The 18281-nt window shown below is 40.1% G+C and overlaps 1 protein-coding gene across 1 annotated transcript in view; it reads right to left on the reverse strand.

Annotated features, from left to right (window-relative positions):
- Nucleotides 1-2221: 2221 nt before the first annotated feature.
- rab2a (RAB2A, member RAS oncogene family) overlaps nucleotides 2222-18281 on the reverse strand; it is a 29129-nt gene continuing 13069 nt past the window's right edge. The window contains exons 4-8 of the mRNA XM_026148881.2: nucleotides 17650-17732; nucleotides 15591-15683; nucleotides 14130-14241; nucleotides 8084-8152; nucleotides 2222-3185 (exon numbers count right to left, since the gene is read on the reverse strand). Coding sequence (XP_026004666.1) covers nucleotides 3090-3185; nucleotides 8084-8152; nucleotides 14130-14241; nucleotides 15591-15683; nucleotides 17650-17732 — 453 coding nt within the window. The 3' untranslated portion in view covers nucleotides 2222-3089. The remainder of the gene's footprint in view (nucleotides 3186-8083; nucleotides 8153-14129; nucleotides 14242-15590; nucleotides 15684-17649; nucleotides 17733-18281) is intronic.

The following is an 18281-nucleotide window of genomic DNA, read 5'->3' on the forward strand; positions in this document are numbered from 1 at the left end:
TCACAGACATTGCCGTTTCAATTTAGAAGACTGCAGGCAGAACGGTTCTTCTGTGAGTGAAATGCTTCAGTTAAATAAAATAAGCTTGATATCACGCAGCCTTGTAGTTTCTACGAGAAACCAGGTTTCACATAACTACTTTGTACGGTTACATTATGACTCATAATGAAAACCCATATGGAGAATACGAATGGCATCTTTTCTTCACGAACCTGCCACCATGATCCTCTCCCTTATGCATGCTAACTGATGCTGGTGTAAAATAGAGTAAAAATGTGAAACTTATAAAGTACCTAAATATTAAATGTGCGTGTTATTTGCTAAGATAGTCTGAGGACTCTGATATAAAAGTCACACATGTATGTAGTCTTATTTTTTAAGTGGCCCTGGATTGGACCAACTCTCCATGATGCCTCAAGGTCAAACAGCACAGATCCAAGGGTGCACACGTCCCTGCTTGCTCAGTTTAATGGATAAATCAGACACAGAGAAACAAAATGTGGACGCAGTACGACTTATCAGTGAGAAGTGGCACTCGAAAATAAAATAAAATGATAGAAAATACAACTTTTTTTTAACACTGTATTTTTCCATCTCCACATAACCATCAAAATGACATTTTTAGAGTTTAGAATGTTTTATTATAGTTTATTGTGATAGCATTTTCTTTTTTTTCCCCCTTCTTTTTTTCAAGGTTTTCTTTTTTCCAAAGAACAAACACAGCAAATAACGTTGAGGGGAAGGGGAGGAGAGGCAGGTAGAAGAGGGAAGAGTGAGAGGAGGGCCACATAGATAAGATAGATAGATAAGTAGGCAGATAGACGCATCAGGTAGGTTTGGCTTGATCCTCCCCCTGTAACCCCTCTGGGTCCACACACACACACACACACACACACACGCACACACACACACACTACATGTTGCTTTACAAAGAATATTCATCATCAGAAGAAGATTAATAACTGTCTGAATATATCTAGTACTTTAAAAAAGAAAGTAAAATAAGAACACAGATTCACTCGCACTGCCGTGAAACCCAAAACAGTTGTACGGTTAGCCAGGAGAGCAAACACAGCGAGGTTAGATAGAAGGGAATATATGTATGCACCATCTACCTTTGCATACATATGAATTTGTGGGTGCGTGTGTGTGCAGGGTGGACGAGAAGCGAAGAAGAAAAACAAAAACCTAAATGTGGGTTTAGATTCATTTTAAATGCCCCGATTCAAACTGGGCTTCTCTCCAAGTCATATCACGGTCTCTAAATGTGCACGTCTCTCACTGTGTATGTGACTCTAGCTAATTAGTGGTCAAATGCCTATCTGCAGATAAAAGGGTTGCTCTTTTTAGCAGCTGTCCAAATCTCTCAGGGGGGTGGAGTTAAGGCAGACAGCTGATTTTGGGTCAGATTTATTTTTTCTTCATCCTTTGTTTGATGAGAAACACAGGTAAACACGATCATTTGGCATTAAAAACTGGTAGAGTGGTATTGTTACCAAACAGTTTGAGAAAGAGGGGAAAGGAGTGAACGACTGAAGCAGTACAGCATGATCATAACAGTAAAACGGTGCCATTCCATCTGGGATCTTGAAGCCAAAAAACCCCCCAAAACAAAACAAAAAAAACATTGCAGCAGCCATCGATCAAGCTCTAAACAGTATACATTATATATCTGCAGGCTAACTCTGGGTGGAAATCTTAGCTCACTTTGACATTTTCAGCTGGAGTCCGTTCTCCACCAGGGACTGTGAATGCCTCTGTGCACCCCTGTTAACAGCTTGTTATCATTCATACTTGTCATTTAAAAGAAAGGACACCATCGACCCTAATATAACAGGGCAGCTCGGTACCTTTGGGTTTAAATGAGAATTGTTTAAAACGCTAAAAAGCTGCTTGAAGGCTCTTTTATTCCATCGCATGGTGTAGAAATAACTAGACCACAACAACATGCCAAGCTTCAGCTCAAAAAAAGCCACAGAAATCTAAAGATCTATATATACACACACACAAAAAAAAAAAGCGCCTGATAAATATAGAAAAATAAGAAAAACACCCCCCCCCCCCAAAAATCCTAAATTACCAATTCATTTTTCCTAAAACTTCATAACTTCATCATGGTAACCACTGCTCTCGACATCCCTTTATCATTTCAACTTTCCTGTTTTTCTTTTCTTTTCTTTTTTTTTTTTAAATCTCTCCCAAAGAATCCGTGTTCACGCTCAACAGTTTGGTCTTTTATTCTCTCTCCATGTGGTTTAAAACACTGTAAGCAGTTTTTAGTGTTCAGTAATACAAATCATCTGCAAATGAACAAAAAGGGCACAAGGACAGAGAGAGAACAAGGACAAAAAGCAGGGAAAAGGAAGGACAAAAAGGACATGATTTGCACATTTTTTTATGGACAAAATACAGAACGACTTGGAGCCTCCCCCACCTCACAGACTGACAGTGGAATACTTGTATCATCCCTATACACACAGGCACAGAATGAAAACTGACTCAGCGTGTTGAAACATGTCCTGCTATCAACACGGTCTTTAAAAACATGTACAGATGTGTGTATAGACAAAACACAGCGCCCGCTTTATTCCATATAACCAGCCAGTTAAGAGTGTTTCACGTCTACCCTCGGTCATGTCTCCATCTTGACAAAGTCGACTCACCGCAGAGCTTTGCAATCCTGCGGCACTGAATCATCCCAACAACACCCAAAAGAATTCAGAGGAACTGCTGGAATAACACTCCGATAGGTGTCTAACCAAAATCTACTGAGGAAAAACTACAAATTAGGTGGGCACATCTGCAGGTGAGGCGGACTCTGTCCTCGTAAACCTGCAGGATGACTGGTTGGGGTGCAGCTCCTAGACCTCATGAAAATGGTTAAGAGACTCGGGGGAGATGAGATGCAGCGAAAAAAATGCAGCAGGAGAGAGACAGAGACAGAGAGAGAGAGAGAGAGAGAGAGAGAGAGAGAGAGAGGTTAAACTGTTAAGAGAGCCTGGACATTTCTGTAGAAATGCAAGAGGGTCGGAGCAGGCGAGGAGGAGGAAGGGTCGAGGCTGGAGGTTAAGGAGGCGCGTTCTGGAGCTTCAGCAGCAGCCCCCTCCAGCCTGGTGGCCTCCCTGGGTATTGGACAGTGTGGAGTTGGTGGTGGGATGCTGGGGTCCAATCTTAATACCGTTAGCCTGGGTGGACACAAACACAAAGAGACCAAAGGTAAATAAAAAATCTCATCTGAACAAGAACAGAATAAAGCCTCCATGTCACCATTACATGCTTGTGGGAGGCCTCATTATTTCTTTGTACATTTCATACTGACACCTGTCTGTTTAGTTCAAGCTGGTCACTTATTTTCTCTCCGGTCTACATAAAACATGAGAACCATGACTCTACACCCAATTTAAATACTAGATGGACTATTTTTAGTGTTTTACTCACTACCTCTTCTCACACATAGCACAGACCTGTTCCTATACAAAAGTTGGATTCACTAAAATAATCACAAACTAATTTGTAAGCATGAATAATAAGTCATGGTTGTAAATCCACTAATGATTTAGCCAAATATTCAGTGATTCTGATAGTCATCGCTTGGGCAGGCATTGGATTTTAATTTTTGAGAATTGGGAACTCTGCTTGTTCAGCATGTGAAAACACTGTACTGTGTCTCCTTTGTCAAACCCTATTAGTGGATTTTAGCCCACAGCTAAATAAAATCCACATAAAGTTTCCTACTTCACAGTGGTATCTAGCACCACAGTGTTTGCTGTGTTTATCAGTGAGGCCTCAGAGTGAGAGCAGCAGTGTGGCAGAAGAAAGTAAAGACACCTCTGTCTTTCTTTGAGTGACCATTTAACTTGTAAATATAGTCAAAATCAGGCCACAGACATCACCTTTCAGTCAAGCACATAGTAGAGCAGGGCGAAATGACCAAAAATATTTATCACGATATACATTTGAAAATTTGTGATAACAATATAACTGACGATATAATTGACACTAGACAAAATGCTTTACAACTCCACAACTTTATTAGTGCAAAAAAACCCATCAATGTATTTTCACTTAAACAAGCAGCTGTTTTTTACGTGCATTAAAGTTATATAAAAATTTAACAGTGCAAATGCAAATTCCTTGCTGACAGTTTAACCAAAAGGCATTTCCAGTGGAAATTGGTCGACATGTCCTCAGCATAACCATGTATAATATCCACAAAACTTAAAAAGAGCTTATACACACACAGTACGGTAATATTATGCTGAAGCACAGCACGTATCACTCCGCGAGGCTGCCTACGATAGCTGTAATGCTCCGACAATCCATCAAGCGGTGCGGCTTCGTAGCTTAGCAAAGTCTTACTAAAACATTTGACAGATTTTCGAGCGCCACATAAAATCGGTTCGAGGTCAGTAAACACAACCAGAGTTCATACATAAGGCACACGGGATTATAAGGGGCTCTGTCGATTTTCAGAAAAATCAAAGGATTGATTTTAAGTGTGCCGTATTTTCCAAAAAAACACGGTAATAACGACGGCCCGCTAGCATGCGCTACCAAAAATAGTGCTTTGTTGTGTATCTGACGGACGAAAGCTAAACCAGTTCCACACCACTGAAATTGCAGCATTTTTACAAACCAGTTCTGGTTCATCAGTTTCATCCAACGATCCGCTTTCGCCCTTCTCATTCTCCGTCACCACCATGCGAAAAAGCATGGTGGAAAAACGCCATGTGCGTACAAAAACAAAGGCACTGTGCATGCGCGTTTTACCCATATTCTATCGCGATATTTCATTTTCTTATTGTTGCCCAACGTTATACCGGTATTACTGTGAACGGTATGATATGGCCCAGCCCTAGCGCACAGTGCTTTCGTTGCAGCTATAAAAATAATCAGACACGAGTAGAACATAAAGTGTCCCACGAAAGAGGCATTGACAGCGTGAGAGACCACAGCATCAATTCATCTTTGAGTCTTTAAGTGCTCAGAGTAGAAAAGTGCTAAAGCAATTACTAACTGAACCTGGAGTCTGGAGGGGAGGGACGGAAAGCAACAGCTGATGTCCAACAAAGTAAACAGCACAGTTTGGAAGGTAAGAGCAGGTATTTCTATCGGCACTATTAGGAAATATATTTTAAAATAAGCAGGGATTTTTGTCCTTTTTTTTTTGTTTGCTGTTGTTGTTACCCATTTTATTGACCTATTTGCCATTTCGGAGACATGACAGTGTTGGTCCTGGTACCACTTTACCCAGTTACCTGTGACATTTTCCAGTCTGTAAGATGTCACGTAAAACAAGGCAGACCAGTTTATATTATTCTTAAAGGTTCATGTTACTGCAACATTCAGGTGACAGCTTTAAATTCCTGTAAGAGAGTTTAAGCAAACACTCCTTCGCAGACTTTTCGATGTCTCTCACTGTGCCCATAGTGGGACCAGGCCCCTATCAAACAACAGGTGTGCTAAAGCTAGGAGAAGGCGGCGTGTGAACATGCAGCTGAGCTCAGTGAGCTATGCAAGCTGGCAACTGTCGGCAGTAACAAAGTTAACCAGAAAACTTTTTTGGGTCTGAATGTAGTCCCGTGGTGAAGTATGTTTAACAGGATAAGGCTTCAAACCAATGCCTTGATGTCCACTTTATTCATCCAACTAATAGCATCATAGCATCATTCACAGTGTAGCTAAAGTTACAGAATAGAATAGCCCTTTATTGTCATTGTACATGTACAATGAAACTGTAGGATTACTATCGGTGTCTAGACACAGTTAGATTAACAAATATCTAATTCGCATCATAGATTTCTTCTCTTTTCGTTTTTTTAAAAACACAAAAACAGTCATATACTGTATAGCTCAATGAAATGGAAAAACAGGCCCAGCTATAACAAAAAAGTGCAGTCGCAGTATTGGACTAAATAAAGCCACCTCAGAATGACTGTGTTATAGCTTTCATGGTGAGATTAACACTGAACCGTGCCTGTGGGAGCTCCTATTAGATCTCATCACAGAGGAAGCAACAGGTGCTGCTGCGTAGCACAAAAGAAAAGGAAACACCAGCAGCACTCAAGGACGCTGGGGGAAAAAAAGAAAAGCACTTTTAAAAGAAAAGAAACGAGGAAAAAGAGAGGCAGGTGGGTGGTAGGGAGACACTTTCATCTCTCCCTCCCTCTCTCTGTACTGTAGTGCTCACTTTCCCTCTGTGTTTCATCATGTCTCTCTCTGTGTGGCTGTAGCACAGTCTCAGCCTCCCTCGCTCTCTGCCTCTGTATATATTTATCTCCTCCTCTCACTGTAACCCCCCCTCCTACATTCAGTAGCAGTAGTGCCTCTGGGAAACCCTGTATGCCTTTAAATCACATTTATTGAGCTAAGGCCATGTGTGTGTGAGAGTGAGTGTGTGTTTTCTCATAGTGACTGCCAACATTTCTGGTGGGGCTTCCCTCTCTCTCGCAGCCAGTCAGCTGATGTGGTTTGGCCGGCCGGCCTGCCTTCGCTCCGTCTTACTGTTACTAATAACAAAAACACTCTGTGGCTGGCTTCCTCCAGCTCTGCCTGCCCACTGCCTGTACTTGAGGGCTGGCGAGCCTGACAGGCACCAAACTCTGGCACTCTGCATATGTGTGTGTGTTTGAGAACCATTACACGACTTACATCATGTGACTACAGGAAACACATTTATGTGCTTCACAATTTGGAGATAACCATCTGGACTGGATAGCCAACTTGGTGCACGTCCACAGTGAACTTGATATTAGCCTCTCGATGGAGATTCACCTTCAGAGATTCATCATGGGGTTGCATTATTATCACAGCCAATCAGAGCATTGTAGGCAGTATTATCAACTGTGGATGTTACAAAAGCTTGTATCATGTTTAAGTTTATAACTAAATATGTTTAATAATGTGGAAAAAGATCTTAAACCTACAATGATATTTGTGTTAACAGGTTCTGACTTTAACCACAATGAGTAACTATAACTTGCATTTTTCTGTAAAATTGAGGGATTTCTTTTATCAAGAAAAAAAATATTATGTAATTATTTAGTCTGTATATGCTGTCAGAGCTCATAGATAGAAAACGTGAATCAGCTAAAATCGGTATCGGCAGAAGACACAAATCCCCTTTGGGGTTGTGTCAGGAAGGGCATCTGGTGTAAAACTCTGCCAAATCAAACATCCGGATCTACCCGCTGTGGTGACCCCTTGTGACAAGGGAGCTTATACTTCTGGGAGAACAAGAAGGAAAAACCCCCACAAAAAAAAACCAAAAACCAAAACACAAATTGGCCAAGAAAATTGCAGTCAGTGCATTTCTATTACAGTTAGCCATTTTTATTATTTATTGTAATTGTTTATTTCATTTTCCCCCAATTTGAATCTGTATACATCCTTCTCCTTTTAAACTCACTATTCAGTGCTGTCACAGTCTATTCCGTATGTTTTTCAATACTTGGAATGTTAATCCTTTTTCCTACACTGGGAAAGCACTTTGAGTTCACTCCTGTCACGCTGTATAAATAATAGTGCTCTGAATTTTAATGAATGGATTCCGAGTGTTTGGATTTTGCACTCTTTATGTGAAATTAGCCTTTCTTACACTTAGTCTTTCACTAAGATGATGATATGAATCTCAATGTCTGGTTCACAAACTTTCTATTTGGCTGGATGGGCAGCTTCCAGTCTGACTGGCTGGCTGAGTGTTTGTTTTCTTGCCCAATGACTGAGACCTTGTGGGATGTGAGGAATTTATGAGCTGGCAAGATGCCGAGAGAGAGACAGAGAGAGTGAGACAGGGAGACTGAGACAGGGAGAGAGCGCAAACTAAGAAGTGAAGAGAGTGTGTGTGGAAAATAGAGCAGAGGAGAGGAGGAACACTGGGAGTTTTGCTTGGCTGCAGTCAAAGGAAGCTGAGTGGAGGGCTTTTTTCCCCTTCTTTTTGAAAGAGAGGGAGCATGGCAAACCACACACACTGCTGCAAAACCACACTGAGGAAGAAGAGGGGAAGGAAAGAGAAGAACAAAGAAGAGAGAAGGCGGCTCAGGGAGGAAAAAAAACCCAACACAGGAGGAACACAGTATCTCACCTCATTGTTGATATCAAACACTCCCTCCTGGATCTTCTCATAGATCTCCTTGGCTGTGTTGATGAAAGCCTGCCGTAGAGACAGGAAGTGAAACAGACAGAGAGGACAGGAAGGTTAAAACCATCTTTTTATGCTGACTCCTATAAATGAGCCTCATGTCATTAGGAATGCAAAGCAAATTCAAGTTTCAGTAACATAACCAGGCTCTGACTTTCAGCCATTTACTGTTCAGCTGCAGCCCGAGCTTCCCGTCACAGCTCAAAAACACCTCACAGAACTTTGAAACTTGACATCACAGTGAACTTACCACTCCCAGTTTTATGCCCTCTCTCACATCAGTGACACAAAGCATGAACTGATCTGTTAAATATTCCATATAGGTGTGTCAAGTGCAAGTAACAAAGTCAGACGATCTATATTTAATTATTGGCTGCTGAACACAAATAAATTCACAAGTTTGTGTGAGTGGAAAAACACACCTGGCAGGCAAATGATAACCAAAAACGGTCACCAAAAAAATCTGTGTTCGATGGTGCAGTCTCCACATGATAAAGGCATAAAATGTCTGCGCAGCTGTGCTTACTCTGGAAAAAATGCTAACTGCTAGGCTAGGTCAGACGTACCTTGACTTCAGCTCTCTATTTAAAGCACAAACAAATCCTTTCAAACCTTTAAGTTACTTATTGGACAACAAACACACTAACACCAATGAATCCACAAGCAGATAATATCAGTCTTAAGTAAATGCATTTCATAAAGTGTTGTATGATTAGTCATGCTTCTAAAATAATGTTAAGTATTTGCATGCTAAGTTAACCCTAAAATTAGTAAAGAAAAAAAATGTCAACCTAAAGAAAGATTAAAAAAAAAAAAAAAAAAAAAAAGGTGACATCATGCTACATGCGACATAAAAGCTGCATGTAGAAAATGACAATCTAATAAAATAAACCCTCAGAAAAAGAAACAAAACTTAAAAGTTTAAAAGGCTTCTTCTGCAAGCTATGTTTCTAACATGTAAGCACACAGTTGTATAACTCTGCAGCCTCTAACAGCTCATTAGAAGGCATGTAGGTCCATCTTTTATATTCAGTCTATGCTTCTCACATGTAAATTCAGCGGGAGTTATGTCTGGTGTTTTTGTGTTTTGATTCTTTGAACAAATTAGCTCAAACATGTTAAAGATATCTCATATTTGACTTCAGAGCTACACATTTATCATAACTTGCAATTTACCAAATTATATAGACAGAAAGAAAGAAGAGTAAAATTGGGGCTTTTGGCACCCCTGAGCTCTTTGGAAGATGTTCTCAAAATTGTGTTTTGTTAAGGCTTAAAGAGCTTATGATGTACACTACTACTGAGAAGTATGATTGTTCTGCAAATACTATCCAAGCCCTTCAAGCCAGCTTTGAGAAGTTAAGGCGATATGGCGTAAGACCTTGTTAGAAGATGCAGTTGCCCTTTTGAGCAGATCAGCAAGAGAGATCTGAGCAGAACACACAAGCAGACAATACAAAGTTTGTCTCACACACACACACACACACACACACACACACTTACTTTGGGCTTACTAAGAGCACAGCAAGGATCAAAGATGATTGAATAAAGTAGAATTAATCTCCCTGAGCGACCGGCCTATGACTACGGTATCGATGCATTCGTCTCCAGGGGGAGTCTTTCTGTCTCAAGGGTCCGAGCTCAAGAGCAGCTGGGATAACTAGAAATGCGACACCAGCTCAGATGTCATAACCTTCACTCTATGTAGAAATGATCTAACAATGCCGGCTCATATAAGTAATGGCAGTCAAAACTAAGCCTCATCAGAAAAAAAGGAATGTTCAAGAACTGAAAATATGTCCTGAACTTCTATCTGACACCCTGTCGGAAATAGACTGAGCCCAAGGGTGCACTCTAGTGTACTCTGTCCTCCTCATGCTGTCCTCTTTCCCTTCTTCAACTCATCACTGCACCCTCTTTACCATCAAATGTACTTAGACTTTCTTTTTTTGAGTTAAACTAATGGACCTGCAGATATGTGTAGAAAGTGAAAACAAGAGGGAGAAAACTGAGGTGACTACAGAAGATTTATAGATGGTGATAGGGCAAAGAATAGAGAGTGAAAAACCATTACATGGCTGATAACAGAATACTGGGAAAAAATATTTAAAAAAAAATTTAAATACAGTAAACAAGCAATTAATCAGTGGGCAAAAAAAAAAAAAAAAAAAAAACCCAGCAGAGGTGAAGAAATATAAGAAGAAAGACTGGTGAACAAGAACAGAAGCGAGCAGAGGTTAAGGTTAGGATCTTAGTGAAGGAAGGGTGGGCAGAAGAGATGATGAAAAGGTGCTTACAGCAATTTCTCTCCATCTATCTGTAAGGACCATCCTATCAGCCTCAATGTCCACCCACAGACCCTGACGACAAACCCAGCATGCTGATTGGCTGCTGAATGTCGCTGTGAGGGGAGGCGGGGTGGAGGTTATGAATATGTATGAACTATAACCGGTTGATATACTGCTCGAGAGAGGAGGGGAGGCGATGGGTTGAAGAGCAGGAGAGGAGGGAATTGGGGGAGGATAAAATGAATAAAAAAGGGCAGGAAGACACGTTGGAGGAGGGGGGAGGAAGAAAGGAATCGTGGAGCAGGATGGGGGAGGTAAAGGAGGAGAGCTAAAGAGCAAATGATGGACGTCAAGGGATGAGGAGGGATGGAGCGAGGAGAGATGAAGGGAAGGGTGGAGAGGAGTGGTATCAGGAGGATTCAGAGGACACTAATGAGACAAATTAATCATACCACACACGCGCGCATGCACGCACACGCACACCTCCCCCTTATCTTAACCCAAGAGAGGACTCGACTCATCAGTGGTGTTGGTGTATGTGTTCGCATGATATAGGCCAGGCGTAAGACGGTATGAAGGAGAGATTGGGGGGAAATAAAAGCAAAACAAGACACACACCCAAAAAACCCCAAAACCAAATCACCACTGACACCCACCCACACATGAACATACAGCGCCGTGCTCCTAGCTTGCATGCTGCACTGTGTAGGATAGGATTTATGTGATTGGATAAGTGAGAGAGGGGTCCCAGAAGACGACGCCATGCATTCATTACACACAACATCACCAGGGGTGTCTCTCTCTCAGGGGTGGAGAAGGATGCTCAGAGTGCCAACTGGAGTTTGTGATACTACTGTGAGGCTGGTAAGGTTATACACCACCATTGTGATCCTTGACACTGCTGGTTAATCAGGAGGTTTGAGTCTGATGTGGAATTTAGTCAAATGTTAAATCTGTGACACAGAACATTATAACAAGAAAAAAAATGTGTGTTGACTTTTACTACTGATCCAAAATGTGCACAGACTTGTTTATCATGGAACATGTAAAAACAAATGCCAACAGACTCAATAAACCAATCCGTAAGGCCAGTAATGTTGTGGGGATGGAGCTGGACTCCCTCAAGGTGGTGTCGGAGAGGCGGATGTTGTCCAAAATAAAGACAATGTTGGATAACACCTCCCACCCACTCCATGACATGCTGGTCAGTCACAGGAGCACGTTCAGTGAGAGACAGAGTACCGAAAAGCACCACTGAACGACACAGGAAATCTTTCCTGCCTGTGGCCATCTCCCTGTACAATCCATCCACTTAACACACTGTTTGCTGCTACAACTATACATGTTTCTTTTCAGCTATTTATTAATAAGTGAAATATATATATTGTACTATTCTTAGTTAGCCTATTGTCTGTCTTGTCAATGTTTGTTTATAATGGAGCACTGTAACAAAAAAATAAATAATTTCCCCCAGGGATCAATAAAGTATTCTGATTCTGAAATACATGTGTTGTTGGCATAGACAGGTATATGAAAGATGGATGTCACCCAATGGATTGTAAAGTGCAGGTTTGAAGCCTCGACTGAGCGTCTTCTTCACAGAGAGTGGAAAATCATTTACATGGTGTTTTTTTGGTGTTCTGAAGCCAGATGTGACGAGCCAGGGGTGTGTCTAACTGAGAAACCACGCTATTTGGGTAACAACTTTTCAATCACAATGATAACATCCTGGACAATCTTCTCTTGTCTAACTTTTAAAATACTTCACACTTACACCATGGGCTTGGATGACTGAGACTATGAAGGAAAGGGTTTGTGAAGGTCAGAGCAGAGGGTTGTTTTCTGACAGACTTCTATAAAACCACAAGTCTTATTGGAACAACAGTTATTGCTGGTCATTAAAAAAAAAAAAGTTATGTAGTGTTTAAGGCTATTGGCAGTAAACAAGTCGCCAAATCCAGGGCTGGTAAATTAAGCTATCGTGGAACTGCCGAAAACTTTTTATAGGCAGTTCCAGTTTTCTATTTTATAAACAATCTCGCAATCGCTAAAAAGTATCTTACATGTTTTTTAAGCTTTAAAGTTAGAGTTGTGGCAACACAGCCACCTGATTGTGGTCTATTAGTCATGACCTCTGGTGGCGAATTATCAGACAAATCCTCAGGCCTGCCGCTTGAGACATTCAAACATCTTGTACTCCAGTTTCTGTAAATTTTGTTGATCAGGTTTCTGTGTCTACATGTTGCATCCATACAGTTTTTGTATGCAGTTCTCTAACCAAGATTGCCATTGTTAGCTGATAACTTTGCATTTGGCCCTACTGTCAAAATATGGTCTTTTCTGGCTGCAGACGATGAATGTGGCAACATTACAAATGTTGAGGCTTTTCAGGCCAGAAACCAACTGACGAGGAAGACTGTGAGTGTGAGTTTGCAAGTTAGACACAAAGTTGATTTTGTGTTACTGTGTTTCTGAGCCCCAATAAAACTTTTTACAGGTAATTTGTTAAAGCTAATGCACTGAATGGTAAATACAGGAATATCAGGGGCGTGTAAGAAAATGAAGGGGTACCGTTATATTTTTAGACATATTTGCACATCTTTTAAAAATAACAAGCATTTAAAATTCAGTTTGTGTAAGAATGGAAAAACTAACTTAACTAGAAGATTTACGTTAGAAACTTACAATGTACTTTGGACCTATAAAAGGACAAAGATGAATTGTGCTTGATTAATGTGTTCCACAAACAGCATGAAGTCTATGAATTCTTTATAGGTTGGTTTTCAGCATTTATCTGACCTGAATAGTAATTTTGAATACAAATTAAACCTGAAGAAAAATTTGTTTTGTCTGTATGTTTGCTTCAGAAACACAGCTGCAACTTGGCTAATAAATTACAAATCTTACTAATTCAATGGACAAAATATTTTTCCATCCATATTGTTACTTTGGAGATTTTATATATCTGAGAAAGGAATATATGATTATGCATGAAAATTCCCAAACTGGGCTGAATGCATAGACTGTATATACAAGATGGCTGTAGCTATTCGTTGCAATCCTGTAGCTAGTCCTGTTGCAGTACTGCAATGTGAGTGTTTTGGCAGTTAAAGTCTTGGTGTCTGGACACTGAGCAAAGGGTGGGTTCTGACTCAGAAATTGAGGGACACAGCACACCCAAGAATCAGTAACAAGGTAGGTCCACCCTAAATCATATCCTTCCTCTCCCTTTTAACTAAATGTGATACAAAACAACAAGTATGGTGTACACAAAAAGATCAGAATCTAGACCAGATTGAGGAAGCTGGGGGCCATTTTTTAAAAATATATTTCTATAAAACTAAACTCCTTTAAAAAAAAAAAAAAGGAAAGAAAGAACTCTCCCCCTGCTGGCGATTAAAAAGAAAGCAAGTTAAAGACCCTCCATGTTGGCCTCACCAGCAAGTTATGCTGATTTTTTATATACAGTCCATGTGTTTCGTCTATGAGCCTATGGCAGCGCTTATGTGATAACATACTCACAATAAGCAGATATTTAGCAGGGCTATCACCATCTTCAGATGAACTACCATCACAACCAGCTGACTGTGATTATAAAGACTTCCTAAAATATATTCAAATATAATGCTGACCTCCAAGGCAAATTCCTAATTCAGATAAATAGGTGGTGAAAGCTGGTAGGGTTGCGTGTATGGAATTACCTCCTCTACATTAGAGGCAGTCTTAGCTGAGGTCTCCATGAATATGAGTCCATGTTCTCTGGCAAATGCTTCACCTTCCTCTTTCTTCACCTCTCTCCTTGACTCCAGGTCACTAAAACAATAGATACAATCAATTATAAAATGATGTAGCAAGCCATGAATTACAAACTAAATTGCTAGGCAGTTCAGTGTTGGTCACGTGTATCCTTATTTGCTACAGGATTACTGATTTTACAAAAGCAGTTTTGGTAGAAATTGCAGAAGATCACTTTAAACTATGTTTTTTAAAAATGAAGCACCCTTGTAGCCAAACTCATTACAACTATAGCGTGCAACTGAATTTTCTCTGGGTCCATTCTTGTCAGGGGCTTGTATTTTGTGTACTTCTGGTAACTACTCATTTAAGAAAAATTAAAGCCATTATTTCCATTCTGCATCAAAATGATGAGAAATATAAATTAAACAAAAACAAATTAAACATTTTATGCTCTCTTTGTAAATCCCAAGAAATCTGTACCTACATTTGGCTTGTCTGTTTACTAGTGGGATTATTTAGAACGTCATGGATGGATTTACACAAACATTTTACCAGACACTGGGATTAGCCCAACAACTCAGAAGTGATTAGATTTTGGAGTTGATCTGGATAAAGATCCAAGACATTTTGGAAGGATTTTATTTTATTTTATTTTTAAACACACGGCAAAACCGGACATATAACATATATCAAATTAACATTTTCTTGTTTGAAAACTTATCCTCAAGCTCGTTGAGGTGACTGATGTTGTGGTTTGGGACTATATAAATAAAATTGAATTGAATTGCTACTTCATGATATCATGAAGCTACTTTAAGGTCTTGACTGGGAAATGTCTAGCAGCAGAGAGTAAGAGAGTAATGCCTTCTGCTTTTAGGTGGCTAACTTACTGCTAGCTTAGTGTAGATTGCCGTTTTCTAAATTCAACAATTCCACCTCAGATCACACAAAGTAAATGTCTTTTTAAACGGCAGAGTTAATGCCAATGTGTCTGTAATTGTATCAAAAGCTACATTTTTTGGAAACTGTCATTTTACAGAATATGAGTGAGCAAGCAGTTTGTTCAATACCAGCTGAAGAGAACTGTGGAAAGAAACTTCCTCATGTAAGTTGTAAATATTAAAGCACATTTAGCAATGGACGTCACTTGTTGTGACAAGTTTCTTACATGGTGGTGTGTTATGTAAGCTTGAGCACAGAGTGTGTCTGGGGGAGAAAAGCAGAAGTGACTGAATTACACACTTAGTGACAGTGTAAAATTATGACCAGCCTCAGCCATAAAAAACAAAGTCAGACAAGTCATCGTTACACAGCAACATGTTGTAAAACACACTATTAATGGTACAGCGTTATGTAGGGCAGTGGGCAGCCATCACCGTAGAAGGGGGGAGGGGGGCAAACTAACAAACTAAAAAACATGTTACCTCTTGTTGCCAATGAGCATGATGACCATATTGGAGTTGGAATGTTGGCGGGCATCCTCTAACCAGGTCGTCAAGTGGTTGAAAGTGTCCCTTCTGTTCAAACGAGCACAGATTGATGGTTTCACTATGACTACATTGAGATCAAACTGAAAGCATGCCAGATAAAGCAGCTGTTGTCACGCAGACGCATAAACATAACTGATTTTACAGATCTGCCGTTTCCTTTTAAATTGGTGACTGATGTGTGTGCCACTTCCTCTTGCAATTATGCCAACTATTTAAACAGAAAACTCCCTCATCCTGAAAAATATACATCTACCTCTGTAACTCCTTTATGCACATTAATCGCAATAATTATTGCTTCAGTTTAATTTCTTACAGGTGACAAATGTGATGGGAATACATCTCCAGACAGTTTTCAACTCTTCATATACCTGAGCACTAACGGATGAATTGTCATTCACTAGGATTGCTGCTTTTATTAGAGTATCTACAGCAAACACATGAAAGGAAACAAGAGACGAAAGAGAGACAGATCATCAAAGCTCGATTCGCCAGCTGGTTTCAAACACAATGCAGTTAATGGTCAGGGCCTTTAAAACACACCAGTGCACCTAATAAATGAATTTTCTTTTCTTAATTTCAGAAAATTTCATTCATGCAATCAACAGGGTTGGAATTAAAACTTAATATATAATAAAAATGTTCTGATTTTAAAAAACAAAAAAACAAAAACACTTCGAGACAGTACAACTGGCACTAAGACTGTGAGCTATAAACTACTGCTATAATGAATCTTTATCACCGTATCACAGTTGACAGGATGTCATTACATATCTGACCCCACACTGGCCTTTTTTCCCCAGCTCATCCTATAATTTCCAGGGCTCGCGATTTTGCGAGCTCTGATGTCTGAAGTCTCTTCAGTGGACTCCAGTTTCCCAGTTCTTAATAATACTTGAATGAAAAACAAAATCTGTTCTGCTCATTTCCAGCATTTTATTTTTCACTCTACTATAGCAACTCTGTGAGACTCAACATTCAAAATTATCCTTATTCAGCTTGTAGTAGGCCTTGGTGCATTCTTTGTCTAAAACAAGCATTGAACCCTTCCCCCTTTACAGCCACCCTCCCTTAAAGCCAACTGTTTTCTGACTGACCCTTGTAAACATTAGGTTTGGACAGCAGGTGGACATATGCCTGAGATGAGTGTATTAGGGATATTGTCACAAACATTACTCAAAACTTTTGCCAGTTTAATGTGAGCGTCTACCATTGCAAATGTGTTTATGTAACAGAAAATTCAAGACTACAAAAGGGCTGACTCCATAGTCAACTGACTGCAACTGCATATAGAATGTCAGAGCTATGAAGGGTAGGATTCTTCCACTGGGGATCATAAATATTCCAAAGAAAACGGATTATCATGAGTTGGTGGATTGGAAATCCTGAATGAATTACCCTGGACAAAAAGTCATGGGACAGAAAACATTTAACCCCTTAAGAATATGAAACTCAATCATCACAATTAAAGGTAATTAAACTAGTAAATGACAATATATATGTTTCTATGGCTCACAGTGTTGAACTGCCGGTGGGTTTTAAACAGCTCGGCTAAAATGCGCTACTGACTTTGGCCATCCTTTCTTTTTCAACAGCAGCATGATGATTTTTACATTAGTATCTTTATAACTTTTGGATAAATTAAGTATTAGGGATACCTCTTTCAACAACATCTGATCTAGCCTCATTGCTAGTTTCTTAGCTCGCTAAGGTCACTTCCATTTATCAGTGCTGTAATTTAACTTTCAGGGATAGCTGGTAAGCCAGCAGATGACAATGGTTAGCATTCAACACTAGCAACTAATGGGTGACGCCAGACATTTATATAGAGTCTACGATGATATCACAACATGCTCATAATATACAAGTGGAGATTATCCATAGTGAGGAAAGGATGCTTGTAACATGACTGTAGTTCTACTGCGGTTCATCTCTATTGCATTGTGTCTTATAAACACTCAGCTAGCATGTGTATGATTGACTGACTGATTGTTACCTTGTGATGTCATAGACTAGGAGTGCTCCTGCCGCTCCTCTGTAGTAAGACCTGGTGATGGACCGGAACGACTCCTGACCAGCCTGGAGAAACACATGCATATATTAATAAACAGAAATTGAAAGCTGAATAATTGAAATGTCTGCAGACACCTGCAGAGTTGTCGGTTTTTCAAGGGCCCCAACAAAGACTTTGGCTTCACAGGTCTGCTTTTTTAGCTCTGCAATTCATTCAAACAGCTGAGCTCTTCTGCAAGCTCCCATGTTGTCTAGTCCTAATACATGTTATACATCAGTCCTGATTCTCTAGCAGAGTCCAGCTCTGGGTTTTCAGTCAGCTGGGGAGAGGACAGGACAGAGCACAGCCTGTAATCGGATACAATAGAGTTCTCTTTCATTCTCCATCTATCTTTCACAATCCCTTTCTTTCTCTCTGCTTGTATGTCTAACCTTGCTGTTTCTCCATATTTATGATGAACAGAAGGACTAGCTCTGCTAGTCAAGCTGGCTCTCTGGGTCACCTTGTTCAGTGAACCCCACTACATTATTATCATCCCCTCGTTATCTCACTTTTTCGATGTCTTTCTTCGATCACTCATCTTTTAAGTGATCGAAGAAAGACATCTTTCCTTC

The sequence above is a fragment of the Astatotilapia calliptera genome, chromosome 18 (assembly GCF_964374335.1).
Source record: "Astatotilapia calliptera chromosome 18, fAstCal68.1, whole genome shotgun sequence".
Lineage (NCBI taxonomy): Eukaryota > Metazoa > Chordata > Actinopteri > Cichliformes > Cichlidae > Astatotilapia > Astatotilapia calliptera.